This window comes from Trichomycterus rosablanca, chromosome 23 (genome assembly GCF_030014385.1).
Source record: "Trichomycterus rosablanca isolate fTriRos1 chromosome 23, fTriRos1.hap1, whole genome shotgun sequence".
In the NCBI taxonomy this organism is placed as follows: Eukaryota; Metazoa; Chordata; class Actinopteri; order Siluriformes; family Trichomycteridae; genus Trichomycterus; species Trichomycterus rosablanca.
In genome coordinates, this window is record NC_086010.1 from 12,885,197 (window position 1) to 12,906,972 (window position 21,776).

Sequence of the window (21,776 nt, forward strand, 5' to 3'; positions counted from 1 at the left end):
GTCAGACCCTGGCTTTTGGACTTGTTGCAGATAACAGTCTGGATGGTCTTCTTTTTTCCAATTACCTCCAATTATTAAAATTTTATTGACAGTTCAATCTAAAAAGAATGGCAGAACTTGTTTATCTAAGGCCATCTTTCATGACTTTACTAATAAATACTAGGCAAAATTTTTATCTATGGGAGAAATGCAAAATTAGTCTCCATTGTGGTTGTGTGGGCTGGTTCAAACCCAACGACTGCATCTTGCCATTGTTAAGCCCCTAAGGAAACCCCGAATTGCTTGCATTGTACAGTATAGACATCCAATTTTAAAACTATGGACATCAATATGGAGTCCCTCAGCCTTGCAACTAGACTATAAAGTCTCTAATGTAATAAGAATGCTTTCTATAAGATTTACGTGTCCAATACCAGTGATTTACAAAACGCTGTATGGGCACAAATTCCCACAGACAGTGAGACCAGGCTAAAAGAGTTTTTTTAGTTTTTCAGTTTTAAGCTTTTTAATTGTCTTAAATACATCAAATTGACATGACCAATCTATAAGTTATTTTATTATTTAAAGTTATTTGCCCCATAATTGCATTTATTTTTTACACTAGTAGTTTATAACAATACTGTACATCTTAATTATTGAATTTACACGAAAATGTATTGTTGGGGAAATTTGCTGAGTAAAAGGCCACATAGACACAGGGAGAACATACAAAGTCCATATAAAAAGACCCAAACCGCTCCACCTGGAAATCAAACCCAGGACCTTCTTGCTTGTGAGGGGACAGTAGTACCCACTAAGCCGTAATGCCACCTGTGCTTATTATTATATGATTTAAGAGGCTGATTTGCATCATTTGAGGCCTACATGCATCTTTGCTTGATATGAAGGAAAAATCATGTCATAAATGCAGATGTGGATAACTATCTTTAAAAAATTGTTAAGCATTGCTAGCACTTTTTCTCCCCCCTTCTAATGCTGAAATCTTCTCAGTCAGACCAACAGCTAATATAAAATAATCACATGTAAAATGATCACTAACGACAGAGAGAAAATAACTAAACATACCAAGAAGAGATAAACAAAGCTGCGCAGGCAGCAATAATAATTCTAAGCTAAGTATCTTGTTTATTTTTATGAGTTGTAATGCTGTTTGGGGTGGACCAACCGAGCTTTTTGCTTCTAATCCCAGAAACTGCTGTAATACCAGTCACAAAAGCATATTAATGCAGTACAGAAAATAAAAACTTGGTTTACCATTTGTTTTTCATTTGAATTTAAAAATACATGTAAAGCTTTTATTGTTAAGTACTCTGGAACAATATTAAACAGCTGATTGTAAATTGTAATCTATAAAAATATCTTCCTCCTGTGTTGTGATGCTCGGAATTATCGGTAAACCTCCCCTAACATTGTCATAAGCAGAACAGATTTGGAAAGAGACTTGTATGGAAATTTAAAAACAACATTCCAGTTTCCACAACCAGTTTCAGTGAAGAACAGAAATCTAGAGACGCACCCAAAATATTTTTCCTATTTAAGGATAATGGCTATTACTGTGTTTTACTGGAGTTTTAAAACCAACCAAAAAATTGCTTTTTAACCCGTTAGGTTTAACTTTAATATCAGGCAGTAATTAGGCCTGGGTGTGTAGTTGAACCATAATTTACCTTTTTAAAACCTTTTTTTAATTAATTAATTGAGTAACCCATCCTGTCTTGAAGATGTGAAACAATTAAGTGCCATTATTAAAAAATAAAAGAAATCAGGTAGTAATGAAACACTTGACAGCACTGTGACTTTTTGTTCTTACAGATTTTACAGTTGCAGGGCAAGGTTTAGTAAGTAAGTAAAATTTATTTATATAGCACTTTTCACAGATAAGAATCACAAAGTGCTTTCTGAAAACATTACATAAAATATAGTTTAGATTTCTTTAAATTAAAAACTTATAAATTACTTTTAAAAATGCATTAAGAAAAAAACATATACCAAAATAAAAACAGATAAACAATTACACTTCAAAATCTTTATTTATTGCAATACATTAATTGTTTAGGGTGGGGTATACCAAATTTCGGGACAAGTGACATACGTACATTAACATACAGACACTGCAGACTTTTCTAGGCTCAAGCTTATCTAAGATCTAAAAAACATGTGGTGTGGCCTGACAAGTCCACCTTTTGGAAAAAAATTATGTTGTGCTTTTCTGGGCAAAAAAGAAAAACACCATCCTGATTGTTACCAACACAAAGTTTTAAAGCCAGTATTTGTCATGTTATGGGGGAGTGTTAACATGGATAGCCTGCAGTGAATCTGAAATGACTCCTTTTATGCTGTGTGATAAATAAACATTTTGGAGTGGCATTAACAATTTTTAGGGATGTCCTTTCTTGTTTCAGCCAATAAATGCTAGGCCACATTTTACTAGACTGGCCTGGCTGTGCTCCAGACCTGTCTCCCATTAACAAAAAAAACCCAGACTGTTGAGCAAGTGAAAAAGACACAAATGTATCCAAATATATAAAATCAAATATAAACAACTATATTGTTTAGATCCCAAAATTAAATAAATTTAATATTAATTTAAGACCTCAAATGGATACAATTCGTGTGGTTTTTATTTGTTTAAAACTTTTAAGGACTTTCACCCAACATTCAAACTACTTACATTAACTAACCTGTATGTAATAATGTGTAAAGATGTGCTTTTTTTTTTACCACAAATATCCTTAAATACTTGCATCAGAATAATTGTATCTGTATAGCCAGGACAATCAAAAACATTGATGCTTGGCTCAAAGTTTATGCTTTTAAGTATTTCTTAAAGTGTTGGCTTGGGCCATGTGAAATCTCATTACTATGTGAGGTATACACTGATCAGCCAAAACATTAAAACCACCTCCTTTAAACATTAAAACCACCTTTCTACACTCACTGTCCATTTTATCAGCTCCACTTACCATATAGAAGCACTTTGTAGTTCTACAATTAATGACTGTAGTCCATCTGTTTCTCTGCATGCTTTGTTAGCCCACTTTCATGCTGTTCTTCAATGGTCAGGACTCTCCCAGGACCACTACAGAGTAGGTATTATTTGGGTGGTGGAACATTCTCAGCACTACAGTGACAGTGTTGTGCTAGAATAATTGGATCAGACACAGCAGCGCTGCTGGAGTTTTTAAAAAAACCTCACTGTCCCTGCTGGACTGAGAATAGTCCACCAACCAAAAATATATTCAGCCAACAGCACCCAGTGGGCAGCGTCCTGTGACCATTGATGAAGGTGTAGAAGATGACCAACTCAAACAGCAGCAATAGATGAGCGATCGTCTCTGACTTTACATCTACAAGGTGGACCAACTAGGTAGGAGTGTCTAATAGAGTGGACAGTGATTGGACACGGTATAGAAAAACTCCAGCAGCGCTGCTGTGTCTGATCCACTCATACTAGCACAACACACACTAACAAACCACCACCATGTCATTGGTCACTGCAGTGCTGAGAATGATCCACCACCCAAATAATACCTGCCTTGTGGTGGTCCTGTAGGGGTCCCTGAAGAACAAGGTGAAAGCAGGCTAAAAAAGTATGTAAAGAAACAGATGCACTACAGTCAGTAATTGTAGAACTTCAAAGTGCTTATATATGGTAAGTGGAGCTGATAAAATGGACAGTGAGAGTAGAAACAAGGAGGTGGTTTTAATGTTATGGCTGATCAGTGTATTATTGCATTTAATGTAATAAGGAGGGCAGACGGAGTCTTTAGTAAGTCCACTTTGGCACATCAGCAACTAAAATGTTTTATATAAACTGAAAAAACTCTACTGGAACTGTAAAATTGGTCAAAGAATTAATCCTTCATCTGGCCAAAGGTGTTACCTCTTGGTAAAGGTCTGCAGCTGATGTCTTTCCCAAACTGTTGGAGCTTTGGAAAGAAAAAAAGTAAAAGTAATTAATGTGTATCAAAGCAACCAGATATACTGAAGCGGTGAAAATTTTGTAGTGACTGTCTTGCTCACAGTTCAAAGATTCTGGAGGTTGCTGGTTGCTTGCACTACTCCCAAAAGATGACTGGAAACTGTGCATTGTTTCCTGCAGTATCTGTCTTTCTCTTCCCTATCAAAATAGTTCAGTATAAATAAAAACAATTATCACACTAAATTCATATATGAACCATTCATATAGCGATGTTTTAGCCACACCATTGTTAACAGGTGTAAACAGGTGTAATAATTTAAAACAGTTTTTTAAAGGCCCTTTCCTCTCTTAGCAATGACTGTTCTTGCATGACAGTGAACACTGTAAGCTCCAAAACTCCAAAAAAAATTACAGGAGCATCACATGATTGAAATTCAGTTATGTCTTACAGTTTTGATAAGGTGTTAATACATTTTTCTTTCTGGAGTTCTAAGTGGAATTACAGTATATTAGATTTATTTTTTGACTCAGCTTTTTGTGCTGTTTCAACACAAACAAAGGAAATAAACATGTGAATACTTAAACATTTGTCATCACAGCAATTTAATCTTGTGATAGAGTGTTTAAACAGCTAAAGGTTGAAAAAAATAGCCTGGTTCAAGACATTTCATTTTTTGATGCAACATTTATAAACATACATACAACATAATTAAATTTATACACCTGTTAACAAGAGGTGTGGCTTACAAACCTTATCTAAATATCTCTAGGAGTGTTTTGGCCATATAGGGTGTGTTTGAAAACCTAGGGAGCTGCCTTGCTGTCTTACTGCCTACATAGGCAGCTGCCTCAGTAGAGAGGATTCTAATAAGTCAATGACTTATAAGGCAGGTTATTCGAACGTGCTACTCAGACAGTGATTCCATCGGGTTTCGATTACTAAGCTAACAGATAGCATCTTGCAATTCAACCAATGGGATGGGTTGGCACAGCGCACTAGCATGTCAATATAACATCTCCCACCGTGTACCGAAAATGGTTAAATTTGCTGACAAGCCCGAACTTGCAAATAAAAACACTTGTACAAGTTTATACAAGTTAAAAATCAATAATAATTTATTTATGTTTGAAAATAACTCTGTTCGTTTCTCCGCAACGTCAGCCATGTTTGTTTTTTTTCTGTGAGAGAAGAGCTGCCGCACTAAATGCTGGGATTGCCTTGATCACTAAGGACGCTTCCGATGCTCACTCGTTCTATAAAATAACATTGCAATTTTTAGATGCCTAACTAGACAGCTTATTAAGGCATCTAGGATTTCGAACAGCCTCCTTCTCGGGAGCGCGCATAGGATGACGTAAAATGCTGTCTATGTAGAGAGCTTCCTAGCTTTTCGAACACACCCATAGTGTCCATAAGTACACACAGTGTCTATTAAAAATCATCATACCCTACTGAAAACATTGTTTTGCCACATCATATCATGAAAATTTAAATAAAGTCAAACTTTTCCCAGCTGTATTTATACATTATAACCCATCATTTTAAATGAAAAATACACTTTTTGAAATCTGATAAATTATTATAACTTAATTAGTAAAGCATCTGGTTTGAATAAGAAACCAGGCCCTTACACTAACATTCCTAAACTTTAGATACAAGCTCAGTCACATTCACACAATCAGTCATAATCCAGATCACGCACCAGGCTCACTGGCCCAAACCTGACACCAATTTTAATAATTTTGTTTAGTTCAGAAAAAAACAGCTGTTCTTTGAGGACTCCACTACTAGTAGTGCTAGATAAAACAAAATCCACAATGGCTGTAAAGTTGATAAAGTTGTGGAAAGGCTCATGTTAGAAGAAGAATACAAAAAGTTTTTAATAACTTTCAATATCCCTCTAGTACTGTTCAAGGCATTATCAAAAAGTGGAAAATTTATGGCAGCACCAACACCTTTCCATACCAGGTTCAGGCCATCCCTCAAAACCAGATGACCTAGCCAGCAGGATATTAATCAAGAAAGCTAGCAAGAGGCCAATGGAAACTTTAAAGGACTTACAAGTCTATGGCTTGAAAAGGGATCAATAGAATCCCGACTGACCAGATATCATTTAGGGGGTAGACAGTTATTAGCACTGCAATGACACCAAAATCATGTACTAGTTACAACAGTAATTTAAACATATCTAAATGTCAATAATAAAAGAAGCATAATGTCATACCTGAAATATAAAGCTAACAGTTATGCTTGAAAAAGTTAAAGATAAAAGAGGATGGCTAGCAACAAAATGGATTGGTTCAATTAGAGAAACAACGAAGGGGCCCATTAAGAAGCTTGAAGACCCAAACAGAAGACATGACGTTCTGGAGAAATACTATCCATATAGTTGGAATTCAAGACAGAATCTAGCTAATGTAACTTAAAAATAGTGCTGAAATTTGAAACGGTCATATGTGTCAATGTGTTTCGTTTCACAGACATCATTTTTCAAAAATCACCAATTTCATAGATTTTTAAACAAAAGTGCCATATTTCACAACAGTCATTTAATAACACTCATAAAAGCTACAATACACAGTCAGCCTACCTTAATAGCTCCCTCTCAAACACGAAAATACTCATCCATGTTTTGACACCCCCCCCCCCCCCCCCCTCTACATCCACAAAAATAGGAGTTCTCCCAAACTCAGTAACCCGAGTAGTGCTTTAGACTTAGACATCTTGGACATTTTGTCTAACCGATTGGTAATGTAACTGAGCGTCTATAGAGTTTGCTGAGTTTATACAGAAAGAAATAAACTGTACATAGACAAACTATCAGGAGCATAATACTTTACTGGCTTGTTTATTTGAGGCGCAGAGAGATGATTATGTGTGTACAGAAGCACACTTTTTCATTAACTAGGGAATCCCAAAGGGGCAAAATGTACTCAATTAATACACACATACATCAAACATTGTCAGCACAGTACACCACAGAAAAGTATGTTACACTACCTTAATTGTGGTTTGATTGCTAGCGGCACCTCATATTGCATTTTGCACCATATATTTTGTACACTATGCGAATTAAAAAAATTGTAATCTCGAAACACAAACCTGCATATTTCATTGGAAACGTTTCATTTTACAGTCCGTGACATGATTTTCACTGTTGTGAATTAAGTAGGGCCTTAATTATTGGCTTATCCCATGCAGAAGCATTGCAGTGACAGAAATGATCTATCACCCATACATGGTCATGTCAGCCTTTAGCCATTCTGTTCCATTAATGGATTGTATAAAAGGGGTTACAGTGTACAGATCAACAGTTGGGCTACGGTCAGTAATTATATCACCATCTAAATGGTAAGTGTAGCTTTAAATACCTTGCCAGCGTTAAGTTCACAGATTGCTGCTAGGATCTGTTGTCTGGGCCCATCTGTTGTAATCCCAAGCTCTTGCAGATCTCTGTCAGTCAGAGTCAAAAAGGCCTCCATGTCAACCTACAAGTAAAAATAAACGAGTCATGGAAATGAATAATTAGTTAAATTAATTAATTAATAAATTAATAATTTTAGTAATAAAAAGACATATTGAGCTTTTCAGTAATACTGCCAAGAGACATTGCAGTAAAAATAAGCCGCCTATGCAGTGATGTTTAAAAGTCAAACTGAAATTCCTCCTTACTAAAATACCGCTTTTATTTTATTTTTATTTTAACACAATGTATTTTGATGACAAATCATGTAAGCAGCATAACATACAAAACCTTGTTTTTTTCCTTTTAGTTTGTTTTTTTTATAAATTATTGCGATTATTGATTCTATTGTGTATTGAGAAGAACTCATTTCTTTGAAGTCATGATTTAGCTTTGTCAAATTTACAATAGATTATAGTGATTTCATTGTGACAAAGTCTCAGCAGGCTTTGCTTATTGTTTTATATTCTTGAAGGCAGTCTGACAGCTTTTTATCTCTGTGGTAGGGTAAGGGTTGTATTGGGCTTCTTTTTAAGCAGATTGGCAACCCTGCAAGTCATACTCAATAATGACTTCTGAACAGAGGTTTATACAGACAGACAGACAGATAGATAGATCACTTAATTAATCCCACAGTGAAAGTCAGTTATTAGAGCAGCTCAAAATACATTATAGTATAGATACTAAAGTACACAAGTACTAATATGAAATGTGGTACGTAATATAACAAGCCATTAAAAGGTGTCATTTGCAGTAAATATTAGCGGTTGACATATGTAGTATGTGGTAATATAATAAACTGTTGTAAAGTGTCCTTTGAAGTAATATTAACAGGAGTATAATGTAGGCCCCATAAACAGAGTGCCAGATCATGCTCCATGAGTTTGTCCTGATAGTGGCTCGTTATACAGTGTGATCGCTGCTGGTACAAATCTCCTGTACCGTAGTAGGGCTCAAGTACTTTTGAGCCCCTGTGGCTATTAAATTTGCTATTTAATAACAGTAGCATGATTGTTTTTCCATGCAGTGGTGTCTAAGGGCTCGATTATCATGCACATTTAGCAGTAGTTTCTGCCCTACATGGACTGAGATTTCTCTGAAACCCTCAATATTTTCAGAATATTACATAGGATAGATGGTTAAAAGCTTAAATTATTTGCACTCCTGAGTTTAGACATGTTCTTTTTGAACTGACTGAATAATATCTTGAGAAGTTTGGCACAAAGTGTTGAGCAACATATTTGCTTGCCTTTGGTGGATCCTCCTTTTTTTAATCAATTATAATACCCATACCTGTTACCAATTCTCTTGCTTATGACAGTTTTAAAACTGTCAACCAGAAAATTAAAAGTAATTTCTTTATATTTTTATCAGTTAAATAAAGGTTCAATTAGAATTGAGAAATCACTTATAAATCATGTTCCAAGTTCAATAGAACTAAGGTTTGTTAATACAGTTACTTACTTAACCCGTACATTAAAAAGCTGGGCAGGTCGAAAAACTCTGTGCAAGATTAAAAACCTGTCAAAATTTGTGACAAGACAGTCCTTGATGCAGTCACAGTACAAATGTTAGCTCCCTTTTAAACATGTTATCTCTTTGTCTATAAACAGCCAACCAGTCCCTGCTTTGGGCTCTTTCTCATTTTTCTAATTGTAGTTGGCTGTGTAAGTCCATGTCTCTTTTTCAGAGCAAAAACAATTAAATATGTTTTTCCATCACACAACTGATCACTTCAAATGATCTCCACACCATTAACCTCCATTTATCTTTTCCAATATAGTTATAATTTCACTTTCACTTAAGATTACTGTTAATGCCATGCAGGTGGTAATAGTGTCATGGAGTTGCAAAGTTAGTAACCAAAAGGTTTAAGGGCACAAAAAAAAAATCATAAAATTAGGCTAAGGCTCTAATGGTTATACTAACAAAGACACAAACCAAATGATAAGGAAAAGTTTGTCATTTGTAAAGGCCAGTACCTCTTGTTCTTCAAAAATGGGCTGATACTTTTCCAAGGAAAGTTTCTTCAGTATCCCTGAGAGCTCATCTGAAGAAAGAGTAAACATGACATTTTAATTACAAGTTCATTAAAAAGTATTTGCCCCATTTCTGATTTCTTCTACAGATTTCATTTATTTTTGTGAATTTGTTATGCTAACTGGTTTTCCAATTATCATACAAAATGTAATACAAGACAATGAATTATGAAAAAAAATGATTTAATTTACTGAAGGAAAACAGAGCAGCCATTTTTAACTGAAGAGCAGAAGAGCAGAGCAACTTGTCAGTGGTGGGGCTTGAGCCATCAATCTTTTGATGACTAGTCCAGTATATTAACCACTAAGTTACTACTGCACTTGTTGGTTCACTCTTATTTCCAGAAATGCGTTAATTTGCAAACATTAGCCACTTGTTTAAGATCATTCATTCATTTATTGTCTGTTTTACCATCGCTTTATCACTCTCAGGGCCGCGGTCGATAAAAGGTAGCAAAGGTAGGATTTTCCCCTAGAAGAGGTTGCCAGTCTATTACAGGGCAGCCGCATACACCCACACTCACTTTCACACTTACAGCAAATTCTAGAAGCTCCAACTGGCCTGACTATATGTCTTTGGATTTGAAAACCGGAGCACTCTGAGAAAACACCAAAAGACCATGGCCACCGTCTTGCTCTAAAACAACAGCATTATCTGCTGCGCCACCTTGTTTAAGGTCATGCCAAAGAAAAATCGAGTCTAACTGAACTGAACTGTTAATTTACATTTGTTAATTAGCTGACTGTGTAAAAAAATTATAAATTATAGACAATTGGTGATGGATAATGTTTTCCTTCAATAAATGAAATAATATTTAAAATAAAAAGCTGAATTTTATGTTTACTTGTTTTTTTAAGTGTGACTGCTGTAAAAATGCAGCATTGAAAACATTTTTTGTATATCTGTCAGTTAATTAAAGGTTCAAAAGAATTATTAGGCTAGAGATACTTCTTTTTCTGTTTTTTTTTTTTTTTTTAAAGTTCCAACTTATCTGCAAATGGGATTTGCAGATTTTCTTCTATGAGAATCTCAAACTTGTTAGTGTGACAAATCTGCAAAACTGAATTGTATAACAAAGCAGGATTGTACAATAGTAATGCAGAACAACAGGTCACATGTCAGAGGTTTACATCCCTAGTCCATACTTTTGTTTTAATGTTTTACTGCCATAAATAACAGTCGATGGATGCTGGTGTCCTCGTTTAAGTGTAATTGAAAATAGGACACACAAGCATTTTTTACCTGGTTGGGGGTCACTAAGAACTAACGTTAGAAGGTTTTACAAATGTAATAAATCACAAAAGTAGAAATGCCAGTACATTTCTGACCACCATTTAATCAGATCAACCCAAATATCTATTAATTTTCCATTTTACCCTCATCAGTGATGGTACCACTGCTGGACCCACCACTACTTTTAGAACGCAGCTGAGAAGAGCTTGAATAGATGGTTTCTGCAATTAGAGGTTTGGGTGTTGGGGATGGAGATGGTGTCAGGGTGGAAGATGTACTCTTGGATGTGAAGGAATTACCAGACTGTGGCCTCTTCTTTGCCTCCAGCTTCTGAGGAAATAAATTTCTCTTTCAAATGCTTTTATAAAAGCAAATTTTAAAATTTAAATGCTGTTGTTAATATGGTTTCTGCTATAAATAATTTAAACCAAATGAAATAAACACAGCTTTGTATCGTTATAATATGGGAAAATGTTTGATCATGTTTGCAGGGAGTTGCATGTAAACAAACGACAGTATACCCATCTAGAGTGCAAGTCATTAGCCACCAGACTGGGGTTGTTTTGGATGCTGGGTAAGCTAATATCAGGCACTGGTGGCTGGGGTGTGGGGGCAGGAGTAGCCTCTGGGGCTAGAGCTTTGACATCAAGAAGGCCTGCATTTCTTTTTTTTTGGGCAACAATTTGAGACAAAACACTGTCAGATACACTGCCCCCTGGGAAGAGAAAGAGAGAAAATACAGTTAACAGAAATTAAACAAAGGCAAGCAACCCCAGCATTACAGAATTAAAATAAAATATATTTAATAAAATATTATTATTGTATTTAATTAAGTGTCTGAATAAACTGAGCCAGAACAATTCACTATAACAGCTTAATTATGACTAGGCCCGTGTCTGCGTGGGTTTACTCCAGGAGTTCCGGTTTCCTCCCACTGTCCAAAGACATGTAAGTGAGGTGAATTGGAAAATTGTCCATGACTGTGTTTGACATTAAAACTTGTGAACTGATGAATCTTGTGTAACCAGTAACTACCGTTTCTGTCATGAATGTAACCAAAGTGTGTAAAAACATGAAGTTAAAATTATTTTAAGTAAATAAATAAATTATGACTGGGCATAGATATTTCAGTAAATGTAACTGCACTACAGTGATAATAATATATTCCCCAAAATTGCATTATGATTATAATGATGAAAAACGTACTCTAAAACAATGCTACATCTTCCTTAGTTGTTTATTTAAAATCTGAACTTAAGACAGTCATATCATAACATTTGATCTACATAATTCTCATATTCATTAAAGTAATGTTGCAAATGTAGCATCATAATTAGGCTGATTACTTTCAGCATTCCCTTTTTTTAAAACTGATGTATTTTCCAAAGGCCTAAATGAAGATCATACTTCTCTGTTCTTATTGAAATATTAGCCAGTTTAGCAGTCTTTGTGATGCTTAAGCTCCTAGTAACCGAATTACAAACGTACTATCAATTCATTTTTTTTTCATTGTTTTGCCATAATGGTCCAAAAAAACTTTTTTATCCACAAATAACAGTAGGATATCAATTGCTTGGTATTTTGCAAAATTATTTTGCTTTTCTTAATTTTTTACTTGTCTGTATGCTGCTGAACTCTAAAGCATATACAAAAGAAGTACAAAAAATTACAATGGTCAATGGCACAAATTGCCTTTTGGAAATTCTTGAAACTCAAAATACCAGACAGCGCAAAAAAAAAAAAGAGTCATAGAATAATTGACCAACGGTAAACCTTTTAAAACTATTGAAATCTGATTGGATTATTGCATTTAAAAAAGGTCAATTAAAGATAAAAATAAAGTATATCAACAAAGCCAACTGCAATTGTACTGGGAATGGTTAATGAATCTTCAAGAGAGAAATCTTCAACTGGGTTTTGCTATTCAGGGGAGCAGTTGGAGGAAATAAGATTTACTGATTTTGGACAATTTTGCCTGTGTTTTTTTAAATTTGTGAAGAATTTAAATAGTGCTACATATGTAAATAATTTTTTTTATCCATCATTTTGTGTTTTGAGTTTGCAAGCTCACATTTAACTGTGACAGAATGGCAGTACATATTTGAAAATTTAGTAATATTTAAAATGTAACCATTCACAAAGGTACAACTTCCAATCCAATGCAAGGGTAAACTGCTGCTGAACAGCTACAGGCTAGATTTAGACATGTTTTAGGGTTTATTTGTAGGGGTGGGAGTGGCATTTTGTGGTTAGTAATATAAAGTAAAAAAAAGTGTAAATAAAACTACTTACATTTTCCAGTCATGTTATAATTAGTACAAAAAAAGTTTATTATGTGTTGTTTTTGCCTCTGTAACCTCTTAAGCACTGGTAAAATTGTTTTACCACCTAATCATTACTGTGTTTACATAATAACCAAAGGTATTTAGCAGACTCCAATATATAAAAGCAACAATTACAATAATGCATACCTATATGATTCAGCCAAACATTTTACAAGAAAAAGTTAAATTCTAGTTAAAACTTGGTCTTAGTCTTTCTCTCGTTGGCTTTTTATGGTCTTGACTACAGCTCTAGTTTGTGCAAAGTTAAAAATGGTACCTGAACGGCTGTGTAAGTCTGAAGCATGTCGAGTGACAGCTCCCACTCCGTTGGAGCCACCTGATGAGTGAGGAGAGTTATAGTTGCCCGAATTAGAGGGGGAGGAAGAGGGTACCTTACTAATACTGGGAAACTTCATGGATCTGCTCACTACTCGACTTATGGATGTCTAAAAGAATTAAAAATGCATTTAACAATCGGAGAAAACACACCATGCACTTACCCCATCATAAGCATTATTTAAATTCTGAATTATTATATCTATGCTACATGGTATAACATCTAAATAAGTCTCCGATCTTTGGACACAAACACAATGTTGCTGGTTTAATGAAAATTAAAAACATACTAAAGGAATCATGTCACTGGTCTTCTATTGACTTTTTACTGTACAACATAGATTAAATGTATTTCTGCTTAACAAAATAATACTTTAAAATATAAAAATACTGTTTTTATAACTATGAGTATGTTTTAAATATTAAACTATGAAATAAAAAAACAAAAAAACACTTACTATATCAGAGTTTCCACTGTTGTTAAAACTGGCTTTGCTTGGTCTTTGAGGCATAGCCAGGCGTGGTTGCTCGTTTGCCCTGGATCCCTCTTTCATAACCCGTGAATGGTCTGAGTTCCACGACTCAAAATTGGATGGAGGCAGGAATGGTGGGATAACTGCTTTAAGCTTGTCACTAGGCAAGCGTGTCAAAGGTGCACCGTTTCTCAACTGAAGAAGAGGAACAGTTATTAAAACACAGGTTCACATGCATTATATGTTACAAAAAGTGCTTTGCTTACCATTGTTGTAATAAGGAAGTCATCTTTCTCACTGCTGGTTCTACCAAAACCTTCAAACATCACAACACAACTGACTTACCGGTATGTATTATGTATTAAATAAAATCAGACTTAATTTCTTTTTTTGTATAATCTAAAAAACATGGGATGTTACATGGAATACTGCAAATGTGCAAAGACGATTTAAATTTAATACACCAACAAACAAATAATATAATTTAAAAAAGGATTTTACTCTGGTCATTTCTGTTAGGAGGCCATGCAATGGAGATGTCATTCATAGTGGTGGCTTTAGCAGGGGGACTGCTCGTGCCTGTTCTGCCCTCTGCCCTCATCGTAGTATCCAGCAGAGCATCTGGATAATAATAAAATGGTGCTAAACGATTGGAAGAGAGCCCATGCCTTAGTGTGTGTGTCAGCTTTAGCCTACGAAAACGATTAGACATCCGATTCCACCAGGACTGAAAAGGGCACATAAGAATGAGGAACACACACACACACACACACACACACACACACACACAGCTTGTTTAAACATTTACTTAAGTCTGTCTGTCATGTTGTTAAAAATTGTTGGTAAAAATGCTAATGGGTTAGGTCTCCTGACCTCACAAAGCTCCTAACTGTACATGTATAGTTACATGTCAGTATTAGGAATGTCCCGATCCGATCTCAAAGATCGGAATCGGGGCCGATCAAGGCATTTTTTAACTGATCGGTATCGGCTTTACTAATGCCGATCGTAATCCCAATCTTTTGTTTTACACTGGTTTACAAAACAATAACTTTTAATCCGAGTATGAAAACTTCAGGACCATAACATACAGCTTTTACGAGTTTATGTGTTACAAGACTGAACAACATCTCAGTATCAAGCACTCTGATTGGCTTAGTTATGTAACCGAGCGTCGTAGTGATGCACTTGCTTAATAAAGAAATAAATACACGCTATATTCAAAAATTGTCAGGAGCATAACACTTTATTAACTTCTTCTGTTACGGTACCGAATAGCAGACAGCTAGAGCCAAGCACGCTAATTCCATGCACTATGGAAGCCCCAAAGGGTCAAAACACACTCACTTCGCATAGAAACGTCCATCAAACCATTGTCACAATACAAGCACTTTAAGAACTGTATTTCCTTCATAACAAAATAGTGACTTTCCATTTTATTTTGGTATTCAGGTTTTACTGTAATGCTGTTAAGTAACTTATTTGTTTTTTTTTATATTCAAGTTAAGCTGCTACACCACTTCTGAGTGGAGATTTCTGTTAATTTTTAGTGTATCACTGCATTAAACAGAATTATGTTCTTTTAATATAAAGTTCAAAATGAAACTGTAATTATCTCACCCATTTCGAGTGTTCTAGTTTTACTACTACAATGCTGCACTATGTTTGTTTACTTTTATTTTGTAAAAAGAAAAGAAAGTTAAGCAATAGCTTAGATGCAGGCAATTTTTTTCCTACAGCACTGCAGAGCTATTCAGTTGTTAAACATACACATTGGATTAATTTGAATAACTGTAATGTACTTGAAGTGTGCACTGTGTGAACAGTATTATCTAGTTCTTATCTAGACAATATCTAGAAAATACAAGTATCGGTTTGAGACTCGGTATCGGATCGGGAACAAAATTAATGATCGGGTCGGGATCGGGAACAAAAAAACGTGATCGGGACATCCCTAGTCAGTATAACAATGCACAATGTATTGAACTGCTGCCATGTAAATATAATTGTTCACTTAATGGACAATTATATGAAAATGGAGTTACTTGGAGAATTAGTATATTTTTTTAACATTTCACAATTTGATTAGTCTTAAATGACCTATGTCACAATTTTGGAACGTCATGAAGACAAAGAACAATTTCATAGTAAGTGCATAATTAAACAAAACAAAGTAAATTTGGTAATACATTGAATATTATGTTTAGATGTATTTAGATTTAGTTAAAATCAGGCCCAAACAACTTCCTAAGGTGTCAAGGGACTGAAAGACTTGCATTTTTACAGTCCTCTATAAACTTCCAATGGGATTTAAATCAGAAGACTGGCTAGGCCATTTTTGAATATTGTCTTAGGTTATTTTGAGCTGCTGGCTTGTTAAAAACATGCAGATTTAGTTTTGTTGTTATATTTAACTTCTTCTCTAATAGGTCCCTGTTCATTTATCCATTAATTATTCCTTTGATGCCCCAGTATCATTTGCAGGAAGCAGCCTCTATCGCAATACCACTACTGAATGGCTGAATCCTCCTGATGTTCTAAAGGAAGAACTTGCATGATTGAGTAAGGTTAGACAGGAGGGACAGCTGGCCGGTTTGCCTTCTTAAGCCTAAACTCCCCCCTCTGGTCCTGAATATGCCACGCTGATTGATTGGTGGTATAGATGCCGCTGCGGAAGCACTGTAATCCATTTGCTTTTAATCCTATTGCATATTGTATTTAGTACACGTTTCTTTTTTACTACATTTTAACAAAAAATGTTAAATGTTCCAATTCATATTTTAATTATTAACTAGACCTGAGTAATTCCATGGACATCCATGAATTCTAGTTTCACAGAGATTACGTTTAAAGTGAAGTAAAATGTGTTATGTAAAAAGTGTTAGAGATCAAAGTATTTTTAAAAGTCATATCACAGTGCTGGTAAATTCTTAATTTTGATTGGTAAAAAGTGTGCCAAAACATACTTTTGCATTGTTCCTGACATGCAGGAGTGTTGGTTTACTTAGTTCAACAAAGAAGACAGTGACAGTACATGCAGGAACGTAGAAAAAACAATACTAATAATAATAATAATTTCGCATAAAAAGTTTACAACTGCTATTATATCATAAAACATAATTCCAAAAGAAGGTTAAGATACTGTATAAATGTATAAGATTCAAGTTTTATTGTCATAGCCATACCTTTAGGCCTCCTTTATCATCTGGTGGTGCAGGTTTATTGGGAGACAGATGTTTCTTGGTACAGATCTTGTCTCTTGGCTTACTCTTGTCTTTATCCACCATCATACACACAGCAGCTAACAGCCTCACTAATTCAGTGTCTTAAAAATCGAAACATTTAAAAAATGAAAAAGGAAATATATATTAAAAACAGATTAAAAGAGTAAGGAATAGACATTGTAATATGGTATTTTTGTATTTAAGAATAGGTTAATTATACAATCCCAAATATGGAAAAAAGGACATTTTGTAAAATGCAATTAAAATATGCATTTGCAATTTGTGAATAATTAATTTTTTCAAACTTTTATTTAACTGACAAAAAAGATTTCAAAGTACAAAGATTTCCAACCAGCTTAATGCAGTTTTGTAAATATAAACAAATATATATACACCGATCGGCCATAACATTAAAACCACCTCCTCGTTTCTACACTCACTGTCCAATTTATCGGCTCCACTTACCATATAGGAGGGCTTTGTAGTTCTACAATTACTGTCACTGCTGGGCTCCACCAACCAAAAATATATCGTATAAATATATAGTAAATCTACACTGCTATACAAGCTGTACTCTGACTACTCTAAGTTATATCCAAGTTTCATGTCTATAGTGTTGTCCCATGAAAAGATATAATGAAATATTTGCAGAAATGTGAGGGGTGTACTCACTTTTGTGATACACTGTATACATGTATGTATATATACAGTGTATCACAAAAGTGAGTACACCCCTCACATTTCTGCAGATATTTAAGTATATCTTTTCATGGGACAACACTGACAAAATGACACTTTGACACAATGAAAAGTAGTCTGTGTGCAGCTTATATAACAGTGTAAATTTATTCTTCCCTCAAAATAACTCAATATACAGCCATTAATGTCTAAACCACCGGCAACAAAAGTGAGTACACCCCTAAGAGATTACACCCCTAAATGTCCAAATTGAGCACTGCTTGTCATTTTCCCTCCAAAATGTCATGTGATTTGTTAGTGTTACTAGGTCTCAGGTGTGCATAGGGAGCAGGTGTGTTCAATTTAGTAGTACAGCTCTCACACTCTCTCATACTGGTCACTGAAAGTTCCAACATGGCACCTCATTGCAAATAACTCTCTGAGGATCTTAAAAGACGAATTGTTGCGCTACATGAAGATGGCCAAGACTACAAGAAGATTGCCAACACCCTGAAACTGAGCTGCAGCACAGTGGCCAAGATCATCCAGCGTTTTAAAAGAGCAGGATCCACTCAGAACAGACCTTGCGTTGGTTGTCCAAAGAAGCTGAGTGCACATGCTCAGCGTCACATCCAACTGCTGTCTTTGAAAGATAGGCGCAGGAGTGCTGTCAGCATTGCTGCAGAGATTGAAAAGGTGGGGGGTCAGCCTGTCAGTGCTCAGACCATACGCCGCACACTACATCAAATTGGTCTGCATGGCTGTCACCCCAGAAGGAAGCCTCTTCTGAAGTCTCTACACAAGAAAGCCCGCAAACAGTTTGCTGAAGACATGTCAACAAAGGACATGGATTACTGGAACCATGTCCTATGGTCTGATGAGACCAAGATTAATTTGTTTGGTTCAGATGGTCTCAAGCATGTGTGGCGGCAATCAGGTGAGGAGTACAAAGATAAGTGTGTCATGCCTACAGTCAAGCATGGTGGTGGGAATGCCATGGTCTGGGGCTGCATGAGTGCAGCAGGTGTTGGGGAGTTACATTTCATTGAGGGACACATGAACTCCAATATGTACTGTGAAATACTGAAGCAGAGCATGATCCCCTCCCTCCGGAAACTGGGTCGCAGGGCAGTGTTCCAGCATGATAATGACCCCAAACACACCTCTAAGACGACCACTGCTTTATTGAAGAGGCTGAGGGTAAAGGTGATGGACTGGCCAAGCATGTCTCCAGACCTAAACCCAATAGAACATCTTTGGGGCATCCTCAAGCGGAAGGTGGAGGAGCACAAAGTCTCGAATATCCGCCAGCTCCGTGATGTCGTCATGGAGGAGTGGAAAAGCATTCCAGTGGCAACCTGTGAAGCTCTGGTAAACTCCATGCCCAGGAGAGTTAAGGCAGTTCTGGGAAATAATGGTGGCCACACAAAATATTGACACTTCAGGAACTTTCAATAAGGGGTGTACTCACTTTTGTTACCAGTGGTTTAGACATTAATGGCTGTATATTGAGTTATTTTGAGGGAAGAATAAATTTACACTGTTATATAAGCTGCACACAGACTACTTTTCATTGTGTCAAAGTGTCATTTTGTCAGTGTTGTCCCATGAAAAGATATACTTAAATATCTGCAGAAATGTGAGGGGTGTACTCACTTCTGTGATACACTGTATATAGATTTACTGTCTTCTGAAAATAACTCAACACACAGCCATTAATGTCTAATTAGCTGGCAACATAAAGGAGTACACCCCACAGTGAACATGTCCAAATTGTGCCCAAATGTGTCGTTGTCCCTCCCTGGTGTCATGTGTCAAGGTCCCAGGTGTAAATGGGCAGCAGGGCTGTTAAATTTGGTGTTTTGGGTACAATTCTCTCATACTGGCCACTGGATATTCAACATGGCACCTCATGGCAAAGAACTCTCTGAGGATGTGAGAAATAGAATTGTTGCTCTCCACAAAGATGGCCTAGGCTATAAGAAGATTGCTAACACCCTGAAACTGAGCTACAGCATGGTGGCCAAGGTCATACAGCGGTTTTCCAGGACAGGTTCCACTCGGAACAGGCTTCGCCAGGGTCGACCAAAGAAGTTGAGTCCACGTGTTCGGCGTCATATCCAGAGGTTGGCTTTAAAAAATAGACACATGAGTGCTGCCAGCATTGCTGCAGAGGTTGAAGACGTGGGAGGTCAGCCTGTCAGTGCTCAGACCATACGCCGCACACTGCATCAACTCGGTCTGCATGGTCGTCATCCCAGAAGGAAGCTGACGCACAAGAAAGCCCGCAAACAGTTTGCTGAAGACAAGCAGTCCAAGAACATGGATTACTGGAATGCCCTGTGGTCTGACGAGACCAAGATAAACTTGTTTGGCTCAGATGGTGTCCAGCATGTGTGGCGGCGCCCTGGTGAGAAGTACCAAGACAACTGTATCTTGCCTACAGTCAAGCATGGTGGTGGTAGCATCATGGTCTTGGGCTGCATGAGTGTTGCTGGCACTGGGGAGCTGCAGTTCATTGAGGGAAACATGAATTCCAACATGTACTGTGACATTCTGAAACAGAGCATGATCCCCTCCCTTCGAAAACTGGGCCTCATGGCAGTTTTCCAACACGATAACGACCCCAAACACAACCTCCAAGATGACAACTGCCTTGCTGAGGAAGCTGAAGGTAAAGGTGATGGACTAAACCCAATTGAGCACCTGTGGCGCATCCTCAAGTGGAAGGTGGAGGAGTTCAAGGTGTCTAACATCCACCAGCTCCGTGATGTCATCATGGAGGAGTGGAAGAGGATTCCAGTAGCAACCTGTGCAGCTCTGGTGAATTCCATGCCCAGGAGGGTTAAGGCAGTGCTGGATAATAATGGTGGTCACACAAAATATTGACACTTTGGGCACAATTTGGACATGTTCACTGTGGGGTGTACTCACTTATGTTGCCAGCCATTTAGACATTAATGGCTGTGTGTTGAGTTATTTTCAGAAGTTATATCCAAGTTTTATTTCTATAGTGTTGTCCCATGAAAAGATATAATAAAATATTTGCAGAAATGTGAGGGGTGTACTCACTTTTGTGATACACTGTATATATATATACACAGTTAAGGTTAAAATTATTAGCCCCCTAATAATTTCTAAAATAGTGCCCAATTTTTGCAATATTCATAAAATTTCATATAGTAAATTATTCATCAATGATATGGCCCCATTTTGGTACACTTTAGAATGTAAAATAAATATTCAAGATTTCTTTATGAAAAATCTGGTGAAAACTGAGATGGTCAAAATTATTAGCCCCCATGTGATTTTGTGCTTTCAAAACAAATGAACTGGGTTTGAAACCACACCTGAGCAGTCAATTAGGTTTGAAAACACACCTGAGCAATCAATTAGCACTGAACCTTATTTAAGTGACTCCAAGAAGCAGAGTTAGTATCATTTGACTGCTTGAATGAAAGGGATACTCTAGGGTTGCTCAATAATCTTTGTAAGAAGCAATATCATCATGCCAAAAAGCAAAGAAATCAGTCTGGACCTCAGACAGAAAATAGTGGACCTTCATCTTCAGGGGAAGGATATACTGCCATTTCCAAGCGTTTCATGGTTTCTAAAACAGCTGTGCGTTGCATCATCGCAAAGCACAAAGAAACAAAGTCTGTTAAAAATAAACCTGGCCATGGTCGAAAACGCAAGATTTCCAAAACTTTGCAGCGAAAAATAATTAGAGATGTCAACAAAAATCCCCGGACCTCTGCAAAGATGATTGTTGCTGAGCTGGCTTCCTCTGGACTTGATGTTTCACGCAAGACTGTTGTGAGGGCTCTTCATCGTGGTGGACTTCGTGGTCATCATCCAAGAAAAACCCCATTGCTCTCACAGCGGCACACCAAAGCCCGACTGAACTGAAACATGAGGGTGAGTTTTTGAAGTCTGTCCTTTGGTCTGATGAAACCAAACTTGAGCTGTTTGGGCATATGGATGCTGCTTTTGTTTTTAGTAGGAAGGGCGAGGCCTTCAACCCTAAAAATACTGTCCCCACAATGAAGCATGCTGGTGGAAGCATAATGCTGTGGGGCTGT

General features: G+C 36.5%; 1 protein-coding gene across 2 annotated transcripts in view; it reads right to left on the minus strand.

Moving 5' to 3' along the window:
* Positions 1–3,679: 3,679 nt before the first annotated feature.
* Positions 3,680–21,776, minus strand: part of LOC134301103 (ankyrin repeat and SAM domain-containing protein 6-like) — a 50,030-nt gene continuing 31,933 nt past the window's right edge. The window contains exons 6-16 of one of the 2 annotated variants that reach the window (XM_062985653.1): positions 16,978–17,117; positions 14,294–14,519; positions 14,059–14,108; positions 13,778–13,987; positions 13,261–13,429; positions 11,181–11,374; positions 10,836–10,989; positions 9,369–9,436; positions 7,295–7,411; positions 4,024–4,120; positions 3,680–3,929 (exon numbers count right to left, since the gene is read on the minus strand). In XM_062985653.1, coding sequence (XP_062841723.1) covers positions 3,880–3,929; positions 4,024–4,120; positions 7,295–7,411; positions 9,369–9,436; positions 10,836–10,989; positions 11,181–11,374; positions 13,261–13,429; positions 13,778–13,987; positions 14,059–14,108; positions 14,294–14,519; positions 16,978–17,117 — 1,475 coding nt within the window. In that variant the 3' untranslated portion in view covers positions 3,680–3,879. Of the gene's footprint in view, positions 3,930–4,023; positions 4,121–7,294; positions 7,412–9,368; positions 9,437–10,802; positions 10,990–11,180; positions 11,375–13,260; positions 13,430–13,777; positions 13,988–14,058; positions 14,109–14,293; positions 14,520–16,977; positions 17,118–21,776 lie in introns of both variants that reach the window. The other variant, XM_062985652.1, reaches the window with a different exon arrangement.